The sequence below is a fragment of the Anolis sagrei genome, chromosome 2 (assembly GCF_037176765.1).
Source record: "Anolis sagrei isolate rAnoSag1 chromosome 2, rAnoSag1.mat, whole genome shotgun sequence".
Lineage (NCBI taxonomy): Eukaryota > Metazoa > Chordata > Lepidosauria > Squamata > Dactyloidae > Anolis > Anolis sagrei.
Window position 1 is genome coordinate 70,040,724 of NC_090022.1, and position 16,482 is coordinate 70,057,205.

The 16,482-nt window shown below is 36.8% G+C and overlaps 1 protein-coding gene across 1 annotated transcript in view; it reads right to left on the minus strand.

Annotated features, from left to right (window-relative positions):
- SEMA3G (semaphorin 3G) overlaps positions 1 to 16,482 on the minus strand; it is an 86,370-nt gene that overhangs the window by 41,993 nt on the left and 27,895 nt on the right. The window contains exons 2-3 of the mRNA XM_060765843.2: positions 12,110 to 12,270; positions 5,168 to 5,230 (exon numbers count right to left, since the gene is read on the minus strand). Coding sequence (XP_060621826.2) covers positions 5,168 to 5,230; positions 12,110 to 12,270 — 224 coding nt within the window. The remainder of the gene's footprint in view (positions 1 to 5,167; positions 5,231 to 12,109; positions 12,271 to 16,482) is intronic.

Consider the following 16,482-nt stretch of genomic DNA (forward strand, 5'->3'; position numbering starts at 1 on the left):
GCTGGCTTACTACCAAGAAGATGAGACCCAACCAAGCAAGGCACCAGAGCACCAAGACAGAGTGGCTAAAGATGAGGATTTCTTATGAAAAGAATAATGCAAAGCTTTTAGATCAGAAGATTCCAAAGTGATAGCTGGGTTAACTCAATATAAAAAGGGCAATGGGGTGGTGGTGGGAAGAACTCTAGTAGTAACATTGAGACTGTTCTTGTAGATATTAGTTATTATTATTGTTATTATTATTATCATTATTATTTATTTATATTCCGCCCTATCTCCCCTGAGGGACTCAGGGTGGATTCCAACAAACAAAAAGGCAAATATTCAATGCTTCAATAATGGTAAATACAAATATAATAATCCAAAATAATCCCACATAAAAACAAGCATAACAGCTAAAATTTAAATAAAATATAATCAATTGAAAATTATAATTTAACATAGAACTTGAAAATAAAACATCCGAATTAATATATCAAAACAACACGGAGTACTGGTATACCAATGAAGAGCAACAATACATCCTAGGTACATTGTGAATGTGAATGGGATCATAATGCAATAAGATACAGAAAAATGTTCATTGTGACTCTGGTTTGAAAGAGTAGTATAAGATTCCAAAATGAAATATGCAAATTCCACATGAACTCACAAGAAAAGCCATTTATTTGAACTACTGCACTGTTTACCAATTACATATCTCTGTCTGATTCTCCCCTCTTAATTCCATGGGGGAACAGAAAGTGGATCAATTTAAAAAGATTTATCTTCCATTATTCTTAGAGCTTCAAGTACTTTAACTAAAAACATTTTCTCACAGGTACATTGCATATGCACAGAATTTGCATTTTTCTTATTACATCTCTCATAGCTGAACATTTAAAAAACGATACTACTAAATTAGTTTTCTTTTGACATTTAAAGGGCATTTTAACATATTTTGCCATACAGCACGAGATCTTCATAATTTATGAAATGTAAAAAAGTGATTTTAAAGACAGTTCCATAATTATTCACTCACGAGATTTTTAAACTCAAAATTGGCAAGACCAGAGTAGTATTTCAGCGGTTCTAATATACCTATTGCTATATGTTAAGTAAAAACCAAAATAAGGGAATTTAGTATTAGTATCAAATTACTAAGATCTTAGTCCAGATAAACAAGAAAAATTTGCTACTGATAATCTAATCGCTTTCATACACTCATTTCTCTTCCTCAAATAATAAGAAACTTAGCTTGGCAGCCCATGTTTCCGTTTCTTTAGCAATTACCAGTACTGTTTTTCTAGTGACATGAGGAGTTCTAATGAGTCTATTTAATCCTGTCAACCATGATTAATCTCTGTTTCCATTTAGCTGAATTATGGCGTCTAAAGAAGCCTTCTCTAGTCTTACAAACATACTTCAGGAGCAACTGGTTTTTCTCAGGCAAGAGGGCGCCAGTGTTAAATGGGGAGACCCAACTGGCGCACCTAAAAATAAGCAATACTTCCATCTTCCCATGTACACCTCCTCATTCCCCTGCCTTCTCTTTATGCTAGACAAGAGGTATTTTTATATGGCATAAACTTCCATAGAAGGAAGATGCAAAAGGTTACATGATAACCATTAAGGAATTCTGGGTTGGGGAGCGAATAGGATTAAGTTTGATTTATTTAAATTATTTATAAACTACTTTCCTGCCTGCTATGCTACCTAAACAAACGTACAACACAATCAGGATAAAAAACAAAAGTAAAAACAATTCTTTAAACACAAACTAAACCAATGATAAAATTTAAATACCTGAAGAACTCATTGTTTTGGACATGTAAATTCAGTAAGAGCCAGGTAGAACCACACATACTTTTCTGCAAGGAAGAGGGCTTTTCTATCTCAAGGGCAAAACCCCTTGTCTGTCCTATTATTCCACCAATCTACAGGCAGACTTCCCACTTTGGAAAAATGAGCACCGGTAAAAAATATTTCTCCTCGTGCACCCAACCACAAGAAGCTTCTATACTTGGTGCATTTCCTCTAGAATAGCTTCATTTTAAAATGTGGCATCTATACACATTATCACGTATCAAGAAATGTGTAAGAAAATACTTGCAAGAAAATGAATGCTTTCTTCAACCATGCTTCTGAACTTATTTTTATATAAACTTTATTGATTCTATATGATAAAGCTGACACTGCTTCAGGTCCCATATTTGGAGAAAAGCAGGATATAAATAAAATAATAACTAAATAACTAAATGTTAATGAAAAGATTTTGCAACACCATGAGCCCCTATGGACCCAAGGAATAATGGGCACTTCATTAGCAATGAACATGTCTTTCAATCTATATGGATAATGATGAAAACAAGACATTTTACTTTCATGAGATCTGTGGATTACTAGAAGCTGTAAATTTCTCAGAGTCTGTATAATTCCCAATCCCATTTTTATGTTTTCCAGGATGGCACTACTGAAGTTCTTACTGATGGATGAATACTGCACTACTCATTGAATTGGAGTGAGAGGGATCTATTTTATTTCTGCAAAACCTACCCCCTAAAATAGCAAGGAATGGCAATTTTAGAAGGCTTTCTCAAAAGCCTACAGTCATTGGTGACAGATTGCAAAATAAACACATGGAGGCTGAAATGAGTGACAACCACTCTAGGGAGCAATTACTTTGGGATGGACTGTCAACATGGGGTTCAGATCCCCTCATTGGCCCCCTGCAATTTCCCCATTATCTCAGATTATGTTTTTCAAAACAACTGCATAACTGCTAAGTGAAGTGATATTTAAAGGACAGGAGCTACAAGTCTAAGAAGCAAAATGAATCTTGGAGGAAAAAATTTCCACTTCCTTCAGCAGAAGCATGAATGGGTGGTCAGCCTGAGAGAATTGGATGCCAATGCTGGGTTATCTGTGAGTGAAGTAGGATTGTTTTGGACAAGTCACTACATTTTAGCCTCTACTAGAAATGTAAATAATTGTAAGGAAAAATGCTGGTACTAAGATGAAAAGCAAGACATAATTATACCATATGTGTATTTGTTTTTTTAAAAAAATAAATTATATCTTGCATCTTCTACCAAATAATGTATTTATTGCCCTTTCTAGTAAAGTAGCCAGCAGTAATCCCCTCCACTGAAAAATAATCTTGTGAAATTAAGAAATTCTTGTGCTAGCCTATCATCTTTACATTATCTTTTGTGGGGAAACAACTTTAGCATAAGATCACACTGGTTATTTACATATGCTTAATGTCTCTTTTCTTATCAGATTCTGATGACCCTCCCGATAATGGTGATCATAGCTTATGGGATTTTATTTTCCTTCTAATTTTAAAAACATGATAACTACTTTGCAGTAAGCGACTACTCGAAGACTGCAAGCCACTTGTTTTTTGGTATCCAGATACACAACACTTTGTTCCATCTGTGGCATTCCCAACTATGTTTCAGGTACCTCAAGCTATAGATAATACCTTGTGGCTTTAATTTCTTCCTTGCTCAAGAAACCTTCCCCCATCTGTGACAGAAGGAGCAAGCATAGCTAAGAACAAAACTACTCACTCCACATAGTAGTTATAAGAACCTTGCAACAGTTGAGGGAGATAACAGCAGTGGAAACAGTGGTTTCAGTCTACTTGTAATTGTGAATCTACTGTATTTTAATATGGAGTCATCTAAAGTTCTGAACCCTAGCTTCCTGGATAGTTTCTTTAAAGTTTGGACAAAAATTGAGAACAGATTTACCATCTCATTGGGGGTGGAAGTCAAGAGCTGGGAGAGTACTGGATCACACAGCATTCAATAGAGATGATTACTCAATTTTTTGTTTTGTCTTTATAAGTACATTTAGAAGAAGACATAGGAATCAATCTACTCCAGCTTCTGCAAACTAGCTTGGAGCTATTTTCACTGTCACCTAATACCAGCCATTCTTGAGCCAGGCTATCTAAACTATTTCAACTCTAGTTCATTACTGTATTCCAAGAACTGTAGCCCAAACTTGATGTTCTCTTCCTCCCTTTCCATCCCCTATACCTTGTGTGTCTTGCCTTAAAATCAGTTTGTAAAGCTGAAGACACATAATTATTTTTGCCAGGCACCCTAGGAGTCTTTATATGACTGTATTCTAAAGAATACGGTAGAATTGCCTAAAATAAATACAATCATAGACCAATTTTGTAAGTACTGTTCTAAAAATATGTCTGTAAACTGCTTTTAAATCACAATAAATAATTTATCACATAGAAATGTGGATTTCCATATACATAATAACATTATAACAAAGAGTTTCTGAGCAAGTTTATTTATTTATAAATGCATGTGGTCACCTCTCTGTAAAAACATATATTCAAATGGAATGTAAAAGCTGTAAACAACATCATGTGCTCATATACATAGGAGCACTTCCAAATTCAACTTATAGAAGCAAAACTGTCCCTCAAATTACTCACATTCCCTTGTGGTGAGCTTGACGTTTTTATAGACCAAACACACAAAATTTGTAAAAACGTGATGTCTATGTATGGATACATCAGGGATGTGATGCCTGAAGGGCAGACTACCTCTCTAATGTACTCAAATGTTTTAATATTATTATAATGCATTGAACCAACCAACCACATCCAGTAAGCTCAACCAACCCATTGTTTTACTCTTCTTTCAAAGATATGGCTACTAATCATAAATGATTTATATTCTAGAATAAAAATCATTATTGGTTTTTTTTCTTTTGGCTTTATCAAGTCAAAAGAAAGAAATCCAATAACATTTTACTCCATACTTATTTTTTATTCTATACACACAGCCCACAAACGTATGTTATGTCTGTGATCATCTCTTATCCAAGTTTTTATTGGTTTTTTTTAACAATTTCCATTGTTGTTCTTAGAAATTAAAGCTTAATGTAGTATTAAAATGTCTGTCAGGTATCCTTCTCTCACATAAGTTATTCATCAGGAGTTTGGGGGATCAGGAATGATTGCTGAACCAGATTGTAGCATGAGTAATCTACATAAGTGGAATGGATGTAATAAGGAAGGAAAGCAGGACAAGTTGATTATAACTGCAAAAGATGACTCTATCTGTGCTATTCCAGCACTTGTAAATATGTCATTGCAACAGAACAGAAAAGAAAATCAGCAAATCTATTTTTTACTAGCAAGGTAGTGACTTACCACAGGGTCTTTTCCTTTCCGAAAACATTCTTCTTTCTGACCAGGGAGTGGTGGCCAGTAAATCTGAAACGTAAGGCAGAAACATGAGTGGCAAACATGTTATGGAAATGACATTGGAAATAGCAATTAAAATTAAAATAAATACATAGTTAAGAAAATCCCAGACTTTAGGGACATACTTACTCACATTGAACAAAATACCGTATTTTCTGCTTTGAACTGGAATATACGGCAGTGTGGGCTTGGATAACCCAGTTCAAAGATGTGGGTGAAATATCAGGAGAGAAAACTCACAGCAAAAGCAGATATTGTGGGATTTTCTGCCTTGGGTGATATGGCTGTGTGGAAGGGCCCTCGATGCTATTCTGGAAAATCCTCTAAATTCCTGGTGAAAATGATATGTACAACCAGGAACACACCTGCCTAGAATCAACAGTTGGATTTTCTGTGACAGAAGTTTGGCTAATTTATTTAGAAGTCTTGTCAATCACAAATAATCAATAGCAGTGACTTGGAGTGAGCAGGCATACATGCAGAGCTTGCTTTGAGTGTTATATCTTAATAACTGTACCTAATATCACACTGGCAACGAAGATCTGCATTGTTAAAGCAATTGTATTTCCCCGTAGCAACCTATGGTTGTGAGAACTGGACCATAAGGAAGACTGAGCGAAAGAAGATAGAAGCTTTTGAACTACGGTGCTGAAGGAAAATTCTGAGAGTGCCTTGGACCACAAGAAGATCCAGTCCATACTTCAGAAGATAAAGCCCGACTGCTCACTGGAGGGAAGGATATTAGAGGCAAAGATGAAGTACTTTGGTCACATCATGAGAAGACGGGAAAGCTTGGAGAAGAGAATGATGCTGGGGAAAATGGAAGGAAGAGAGGCCAACCAAGGGCAAGATGGATGGATGATATCCTTGAAGTGACTGCCTTGACTTTGAAGGAGCTGGGGGTGGTGATGACCAACAGGGAGCTCTGGCGTGGGCTGGACCATGAGGTCATGAAGAGTCGGAAGCAACTGAATGAATAAACAACAACAACCTAAAAAAATAGTCCCCAATAGTCCCCAGTTTGAAGAAACAGATTTCCTATGAGAAGACAAACTAAAAAATGTAAAGCTAAAATTAAGTGTCTAATTTAACGGCGCTCCATGCAGTCATGCCGGCCATATGACCTTGGAGGTGTCTACGGACAACGCTGGCTCTTCGGCTTAGAAATGGAGATGAGCACCACACCCCAGAGTCAGACATGACTGGACTTAATGTCAGTGGACTACCTTTACCTTTACCTAATTTAACATAATAACTATACATTATGAAAAGCAACAGCTGTAAAGGAGAAGGTTTAATCAACGATAAAAATTTGTTGAACAGAACACAAAAAAAAACAGGCAGAAAAGGTAGGACAGAAAGATCAAACAATGACAAAAAAAACTCAGAAAGACATAAAAACCATTGTGGAACCAGGTGAAGAACAGCAGTTCAGACAAAAACAACACAGAAAGAAAAGGAATCTGTATATATTCACAAATAATACATTATCTTAAGAGGGGGATGATATGGGACAATAATAATGAAAGAAAAAAAGGGAGTGATCAGGTATAGGAAAGGGTAACTAAATAGGCACAACAGAGAATAAGCACACATAGTAAGATTACAATGCAATCTGCAGTGTATATGTTCCAAGACACAAGCACACACACGTGTGGATACCTGAAGCTTCAAAAAACAGCAAACCTTATGCTTTGACTATCTTTGGGCTGAAAGTATGCAATAGAGCAGTAACATATATACTCATGTCTAAGTTGAACTAATATGTAAGTCAGGGGCAGGTTTAGGTGCCAAAATTTGATATGAATTATTGATAAGAGAAAGCAAAAAGAAAGCAAAGCATTAGTGCCAGCTGCCCCATCCACCATTGCCATTTCCTCACCCAGGCATTCAAACCCACCAGAAGTAGCATCAAGGCAAAGAGAGTAGAGAGATGTCAATGCTTTTTTTAGGTTCTTCGAAGATGGACTAAGCTCAACTTTCACCACTTTACTCAGAGAAAGGGATATCTCCTTTTTTTATTTATAAGAGATAAAGTACAGTACTCACATTGTCCAGAAGGTAAGTAAACCTAAGTTTTGGAGGTTGATCTTTGAAGATGTCTGTCTGTCTGTCTGTCTGTCTGTCTCTCTCTCTCTCTCTCTCTCTCTCTCTCTCTCTCCATCCATCCATCCATCCATCCATCTATCTATCTATCTATGGTAAGAGGAATGAAAGCAGAAGATCTAAGAGGAGAAGAGAAATACCGAGAAAATGGACCAATGACTTTGACTAAAGGATAATAAATATTAAAATCATCCAAGACAGTAACAAGAGGAGAACATGAAAGGCTAAAAGAAAACATTCTTCTGTAGGGAATGAAATAGTATCTTTTTCTGTTGACCTATTAATTGATTTGTCACTCCATTTATTCTTGTAAATGGATATAGGATGCTAGATCAACATTTCAAAAATACAAGAGTCTCCAGAGTTGCTTTATCTGATGAAAGAAGACATCCATTATGTTCCACTGAATTACAGTTTCATAAATTAGAGAATTAAAATTATTCCTTTAAATAAGGCACATCTGGTTAACCCTAACCTGGCCTGACAGCTTGGCTCTTTATCCTAGCAACTGTTTATGCAAGCTAAGAACTGATTTATAAAGTTTATTTTAGAGGCTGATGTGCTGAAGATAATTCTGGAGAAGCATTCATTTTATAAAAGACAAGTAGGGGAGAATTGTCTCCTTTGACCTCCCATTTCCCTTTTGTGGGGTCTCACACCCTCTAAAACATATCAATGTACAAACAACAGTTTGATCTCCTTGCTCCTTCTAAATAAAACTAAAACTTAAAACTCCACTCAGAAGTATTCACATTTCTCCTTCCAAGAATGATTCAAGATGCAAAGCCATATGATTAACAGTAATTGCTCTTATCTCACAGAACATTAAATAGTTCCATCTTGGTGTGTCACATTCTCTCAGGTTATAGGAAGTCAATAGCAAACCTCAACTAAATAAATTTCACTAGGAGAACCCTGTGATAGGGTCGCCACAAGTCAAAGTCAACTTGGAGGCATATAATAGCAACACATTTGTTGCGGAACAAGATCTATGAACAAGATTTTCAGTTGCCGTTTAAAAAAAATCTCTTGGTGGCCAAACACTAAAGAAACAAGCAGATACATTTGATCTGGGTGCTGATCTCCCTCACTCTGCTTTCCAAAACTAAGCCATTTTATGTGGTCTCTAAGTGCACAGAGAAGGAAGGAAAAAGGAAACATGCAGTCCCTGACCTATAAATATTCATCAGAAAATCCTATACAACTATCTTTATGTGATTCAGATTACTTCAGGCTACTCATTTACATGGGAAAGGCCAGCTATATACAGTGAGTTAGAAAGATAGGATTACAGAATCCTAGAGCTGGAAGAGATCATAAGTGCCAACCAGTCAAACCCTCACCATACAGAAATACACAATCAAGGCACTGCCAAGAGATCCAGCCAGCCTCTATTGAAAATTTTCCAAACAAAGAGACTCTGCCACTCTCAACTGTCAATCAGCTCTCATAATCAGAGAATGATTCCTAAAATATAGGTTTGAACCCATTGTTCTATGCCCTATTTCTGTAGCAGCAAGTAAAACAAGTGGCTTCCATCTTCAATGTGACACTCTTTCAACTATGTAGACATGGCTATAATGTCATTGCTTAACCTTCTTTTCTCCAGGCGAAACATACCTAGCTTCCTAAGCCACTCCTCATAAAGTATCATTTCCATACCCTTTTGCCATTTTAGCTGCCCTTCTATAAACACATTCCAATTTGTCAATCTCCAGAATTGTGGTGGCCAAGACTAAACACATTATTCAGTGGAATGATGCCACATTCTATACCACAGAAGTGAATTGGTTTTCCAGATACAATCACCAGTGTCCTTCACTTATAATGGTGAGGAATCGCGGCAGCTGCAGTTAAACATCTTGGAGGGTCACACCTCTTCCGTCCCTGCTGCACTAGATACCTGGTCAGGGACTCTCAGTGGTTCTCAACCTGTGGGTCTCTGGATATTTTAGCCTACAACTCCCAGAAAACCCAGCCAGTTTACCAGCTGTTGGAATTTCTGAGAGTTAAAGGCCAAAATATCTGGGAACCCACAGGTTGAGAACCACTGCAAAGCATTGCTTCTCAGAGTTGTGCTAATGGCTTTCAATCCATGACAAATTTCCACAAAAGAAAGAACCACTTGCTGGTTCCTATCATATTGGGAAAATAACCCTGCCAGCCCCCACACCAGACAGCTTGTAAAGCAGTGCATTGCCTTTATCTTTACAGCCATACTTTCCATAAGTAAAATCATATCATCAGCAAGCTTCTTCACAGAAAGGTTCTAAGAAGGAATGGTATGATTACTGTAAAAAATCATTTGGACACCAAAAAGGTCCTAGAGACATTTGCCCTGTCAAATATTTCATTTCCTGTTATAGTTATGCTAGGTTTTGACCCAGAAATTGATTTTATCATTTAACATCTAGGAAAGGCAGATCATTCTGTAAACTTATATTAATTGCTTATAACCTGATCACTTGTCTAGACTTCCCATGCTTCCAATTACATTTAATTGCAATATAATCTCTTTTTGGCTGGAAACCTCTCTACACAAAATTCCCATTCCACCCTCATCCTGGCTGGTGTCACATTTCTGGCTTCTTTTTTAATAAAGTTTTTTCCCTGGGCTCTAAAGATGCTTATGGCCTAACTTTGCAAAGCTCCTTCTGTTCACTTCAAATTTCAGCTGATATGGAATAAAAGGAGCAGTTTCACTATCCTTTGGGAGGCCACCAAGAAGTGCTGGCTCATAAAACCAAAGCATCAACATGCATCAATGCAGAATCTATTCAGCACTGCAGATGTTGTGATATATGCTGATAGGTTCTAGATAATGCAAACATAGGGCCAATACACAGTATAAAGAGGGGGCCTGGGGTCCATACAACCCCCCCAGGAGACTTTGAAAGGTCACCACTCCAACATAACCTCATCACCCAAAACTAAAACTCTCTAGAGATTTGGGGAACATTTTTCCATGTTTTTAGTCTCCGAGTCCCTGGCCAGTTTAAGCCCAGGAGATGCAATTCTTAAAATACAAAAGATGACTATAAGCATGACTTCCCGCTTACTACTAGTTTTTAAAATGACCTCTAATGAAAATTGCATCCCCCTCCCTCCACCCACTCAACAGACCGCACTCACGAAAGCATAGTGAACATTCTCATGAACCCTCTGATTGAAATTTTAGGGTTAAAAAAGTCCTCCCTCCAGCAAACGTTTTTGATCCCCAGAGGGCACCAGGGCAACAAAAATGGTCCTAGAAGAGAATGCAGTTAACCCTGATGTAAAGGCATTCAAATGTTATGAGTTTTGCCGTAGTCTCTTATGAGATAACATGAAGAACAGCCAGCCCAGAACAAGTCTTCTTCCTGAGCTCTGAAACTCTCTTCCTAGAAAAGTTAAATTGGCATTATCCTAATTATCTTTTTTTTCTCCGGTGTAAGTGCTGATTACACAGGAGTAAAGAGTCATCCATAATGAGCTGTATTGTCTATACTAGGTTTTTATTTTTAATGATCATATTTTTACTTTTTAAAAATCCTAATGATAGTTTAATTACATTTTTATTTTTTTATGTGACATGAATTCTTAGCTATATCTGTTTTATAAAGTGGGATGATGGTGGTGATGGCTATGATGATGATGACAGCAGCCAGAGACGTTTAAGAAGAAAAACATTATAAACAGATGGGAGAAATTGGCAGAACTATCTTTTTATTTTTCTTTCAATAACAGGAGACTGCATTATACCATTGCAACAAGCTAAATAATTCTATGACAATCTCAAACATTAATCCAAAATAAGAGGAACTGGAAGGAATTGAATAAATTGACCTGCTCCCATAAAGATAAATCAACACAATGCTTTTAAAAAAACTGGAATCTTTGTGCGGAATACATGAGTGGGATATTTAAAGATTGGCCTGTAACATTATTTTGTGACTAAAAATCAATGATAGAAAGAACAATATTAAGACACATGTTAGACAACAAAATTATTATTTGTTTACTATTAAGTAATCTCCCCCTCCCCCTTCTTCATTCTTATGATACACTGATGGTTAAGAGCACTGATAATACAACATGCTGTATGATATTATCCTGGGGTAGGGTTGGGGAATTTTCTCCAAAATTTGATATATAGTTTATTACTAGGAGGTTTTACATCATTAGTGTTAAAAACTACATTCTGTGGAGGAGGCAATATCTCAAGGTCTGAAGATCATTGTAATTTAGTAGTAATGAACATTATGCAGTTGCAGGTTTTGGTAGTTTTACATATCATTTTTGTGCTCTATATTGTCTTTTTCTTGAATAATACTTTTCAATGATAGCCATCACCAACAGCAGGTGGTGGATGCAGAGCCACTAGGAGCACGTTGTTTTGTTTTTACAGTAGACCTCCAAGTCCTGGTTTATTTTACATCCTAATTATGCAGCTCGCTTAACTATTATATATCACCAATAAGACCTGTCTATTGAATGTGCAATGAACCTGTACCTAACATCTGTGACATAGTGGAGTGCTTTAATGCATGAGCTGAAAGTCTTCAGCCCCTACTTCAGTTGAACCTTGAACTTTATGAGTGGCCTCAAGAAAGCCAATGCTTCTGAATATCCTTCATCCTGATATTTTTAATTTCTGCCATGAAAAGATACAGGTACATTTGAATGCCACAGAAAAATGCTACATAAGTATATCATATACTGGTAGTATATGTACATATGTATACACTATTACAGCACATAAGACTGCAAAGATTAGATTTGCATATGTCCCAAAAACATTACCTCTTTGGCATCCATGTTGGTTTGATCAAGACGAAGAGAGTAAAGTGTGTCTTTTCCTCCGATGAACAGGCGATCACGATATTCATCTAGGTACAAAGAACGGAAGTCTAAAATTCCTCGGTGCCCAAGAAACAGGACTGACCGGTTAGTGGCCAATAGATCTAGAAGACGGGAATCAAAATGTCAAAAATTATTTGAAGGCTCACAATAACATCCAGATTCTGCATCCCCAGATTCAACCAACCACAGCTTGGTAATAATTTTTTAATCCAGAAATCAAACCTTATTTTGCCATTTTATGCAAAGGACACTATTTTACTACACCACTTTATATGATGAGACGCGAGCACTCAAAGATGTTGATCTCCACAGGAGATCCCAAACTCCTGCATGTACTGAGGGCCCACTATATTTCACTGAAAGTACATTTCTTGTATCTTGAACCAGCTCTAGCATGTGGGCTACTGATATATGGAAAAGTCATGCATAAAAACATATACCTTAAGCTAGCTATCACTTCTGTGTAATTCTCATAACATGTATACGGTTCTAAGAATACAATGTTAATCTGTATGAAATATATCCAAACAGCTTCAAAACAAGCTCAGAATAGATGAACTGGTTATGCATTTTTTGTTTTACAGTCTGTATTATCTAGGGCCAAAACGCAGAATTCTGAGCCAAGGTTGAAGTCAACTACTAATTGTTTCCTGGGCTGCTCGCTTGCATTTTAAAGATGACATGTTTTTTTAAAAATTATCTACACAAAGCACAGGTGGCTCTTCTTGCATTAGCACTACAAGCAGTACATTAGGTGGATCCCACTGGGTTCACACTCATTCATATCCTTGCAGTTACACAGTGGAAAAAGACCAGCATGTGAAAGGAAAAACCACATAGTCCTGCATAAGCCAAAGGCTCCAATGCCAGGTCGGACAGTCTGTGTCAATCCTGAAACATATCAATTTGCCTCCATAGTCTTGATATAAAAGAACCTTGGGGAAAAGATAAATCCACAAATAGTTTGTCAGGCTGGCACAAATGCAGAAATCTCATCTTTCACCCACAAGCACAGTAGAACTTCCATTTCCAAGAGTGGAGTCAGATCTTAGTCATTTTGAATTGTTCCACAGGTGTCATTGAACATGCAATTGCTGAACAGACCCTTGGGGAGCAGCAATCAAAAAGATTCCCTAGGCATCCACCAATTGTTTCCCTCTTTGTCTGGCCGATCTCCACATACTAGTAGAAACAGCACACACTTGTAGCCATAACTTCATGTGAAGCAAGAATGTATGCCTGCAAGCATTTGGTTAAGGAACATCTTCTAAAACATTATTGCATGACAAGGAAGCATTATCCTTTGCACTACAGTTCTCAGAATGCCATCGTCAGCATTCTTAAGATCCCATTGTCAATTCCCTGTACACTGAATTTTCAAACACCTTAGCAGCTGAATCCCAAAATAATTATAGCACATTGAAAAAAAGGTTTTGTGTGTAGTAAATGTAGCACACTGGGTGATGCTGAATGTTGCGATAAAACCCTGAAATGGTATTACTGCTCCACAGAATATAAGCAACCAGCCACCACTGTCCACCATGTGTGTGTATGTGCCTCCCAGCCTGTTGTCTTATGGATCCCATGAAGTTCATAAGCAAAGGATACTCTGAGATGGTTTTGTTAGTTCCTTCCTCTGAAATATCGCCCCCAAAATCTATTACTTATTGTTAATCTAGGACTGGCTCTGCTTAGCTTCCAAATTCATACAGGATCAGGTTCCTTCAGAGTGGGAGGCCCATTGCTCAGACATAGTATAAAACCTCTCTCAATTTGCTATGACATGCTTTTTCTGTATTTGCTTTTGCATTATTTAATTCAATAGGTATGACTAAATACCCTGAAGGCATCAGATGCTCTCTGATCTGCTTAGCACTTAAATAGGAGACTGCTAATGAATATCGGGTGCTGTAGGCCCTAAACAAAAAAGAAAATCACATTTTTTAATAATTATAGTGAAATGCTGAGTGTGTTCTGAATTACGTTTTGATCATGAACTATGGCAGACCACTTTTCAAATCACCCCGGATCACTAGAGCATAGTTTACCTCCCTTATTTCTTCTTCAGATACCACTAATTTATTTCTTGTCCAAGAAAGCATTATGAAAATCTGTGGTCTTGTTAAATCAACAGGCAACAGAAAGTACACACATACACAATTCAGTAAGGAGCTACTCCTCTCTTCCACAGACTAGTCTTTTCTAACCAAAGGGTACCTATTCACTAGAAGAGTTTTGAATTAAGCAGAAATCTAAATCAGAACACTGAAGGAAGGGAGAAATGGGAAGGGATATGGGCGATGCTGCTGAGCAATTATGTCTTGGACGGCCAAGCAAAGTTTTTTTAAAAAAAAAAACCAATAAATCCACATCTGAACATGTTCCCCACATTCCATTATGAGTTCTGGATGAACTAATTTCCCATTCATCATTTAGTCTCAGCTCTTAGTAATTCTGTAACACCCCTTGTCTAGCCTGCAATAAATTTCAGAATTGGCCAGGCAGCAAAAAGCTCCAAAGGTAGCTCCAAAAGATGTGTTGCTTTCAATCTGCTCAACAGATTCAATAGAGGCTTTAAATTTTGTTTGTGAAGGATATAACATCAGAAAGGAACTTCTAGTTATGTGGATAAGGAATAGAATTGCTAAACTATGCTTCAGTGGTCCTGAGTGATTTGAAATGTGGTCTGCCATGATAAAAATATCATTCAGAGCTCACTTACCACTATAATTATAATGAAGATTTTGTTTGTTCATTTCATGTATATGCTGCCTTTCTCCTAGAACATAACTTAAGAGGACCCACAAAAAGAATATTCTAAAAATAACATTTTAAAGATGACTTGGAAGATGACTGGATTCAGTGGGTTGGTAGAAGCTACAGACTGGTAGCATTTATTAGATATATGTATATACTCGAGTATAAGCCTAATTTTTCAGCCCTTTTTTAGGCTGAAAAAGCGGCTTATACTTGAGTCAAAGTTATTTATTATTTTACTCTGTTGTTGTTATTATTATTATTTTACTTTATTATTTTACTTTATTATTGTTGTTATTATTGCATTTATTATTTTACTCTATTACCACTATTACTATTACTATTACATTTCCATTATTTTACTCTATTATTATATTCTATTATTATTATTATTATTATTATTTTACTCTATCATTATCGGAAGGATACGTAAGCAAGTTTTCATTGAAGAAGGTCAGAAAAATGGTTTACCCAGAGTTGGGCAGTCTTATCTTGAATTACAGTTTTATGTAAATATTCAAAAAACATTTAATCTACTGATGCCTCAAATAATGTAAATGTATTGGTATCTATTTTTATTTTGAAATTTACCAGTAGCTGCTGCATTTCTCACCCTCGGCTAATACTCAAGTCAATCCATTTTCCCAGTTTTTTGTGGTAAAATTAGGTGCCTCGGCTTATATTCGGGTAGGCTTATATTTGAGTATATACGGTAATTATTTTGATCGTTTTTATAGAGAAAGGTGATAGCTATACATTCACTTGGGATAAATTAAAAGGATATATTTGCCTTCAAAGAAAAGACTAGTCAAAGCAGCTATTCTAGTTTTCCCTGTAGCACAGGGATTCCCAAATTAAGGCCCACAGGATGAATGCAGCCCTCCAAGGTCATTTACCCAACACCCACCCTAAATTTCCGACTTAGGGTTGCCCTAAGTCTGAAACAACTTGAAGGCACACAACAACAACAACAACAACAACAACAACAACAACAACAAGCCTAATTAACTTGACTATTTCATCAGCCAAAAGCAGGTCCACATTTCCCATTGAAATACTTGTAAGTTTATGTTTGCTGAAATTGTTCTTCATTTTAAATATTATATTGTTATTTCATGTTTTTTGTACTACAAATAAGATATGTGCAGTGTGCATGGGAATTTGTTCATGGTTTTTTTTTCAAGTTATAGTCTGCTTCCCCCTCTCCCCGCCCCAACTGTGTGAGGGGGCCATAAACCGGCCCTTTGCTTAAAAAGTTTGAGGACCACTGTTGTAATGGTCTTTCCATATGTTGCTGAACTGCAGTTCCCAGAAGCCCTACTCTGGATAACCAAATAATGTGGAATGCTAAGAATTGCAATCCAATAACATGTGCAGGGCCATAAGAGCATTGCAGCCCTTAGCAATTCCCATACCACAAAAGCCCTTGAAGTAGAGTCATATTCACATATGCTGTTCATACAGTTGAGCAAAATGGCTAAAGACAAATGCACTTCTGCACTCAAATCCAACTTCATCGCTGTAAATTTCCTTTCCAAAAGTCTTCCCCATGACAC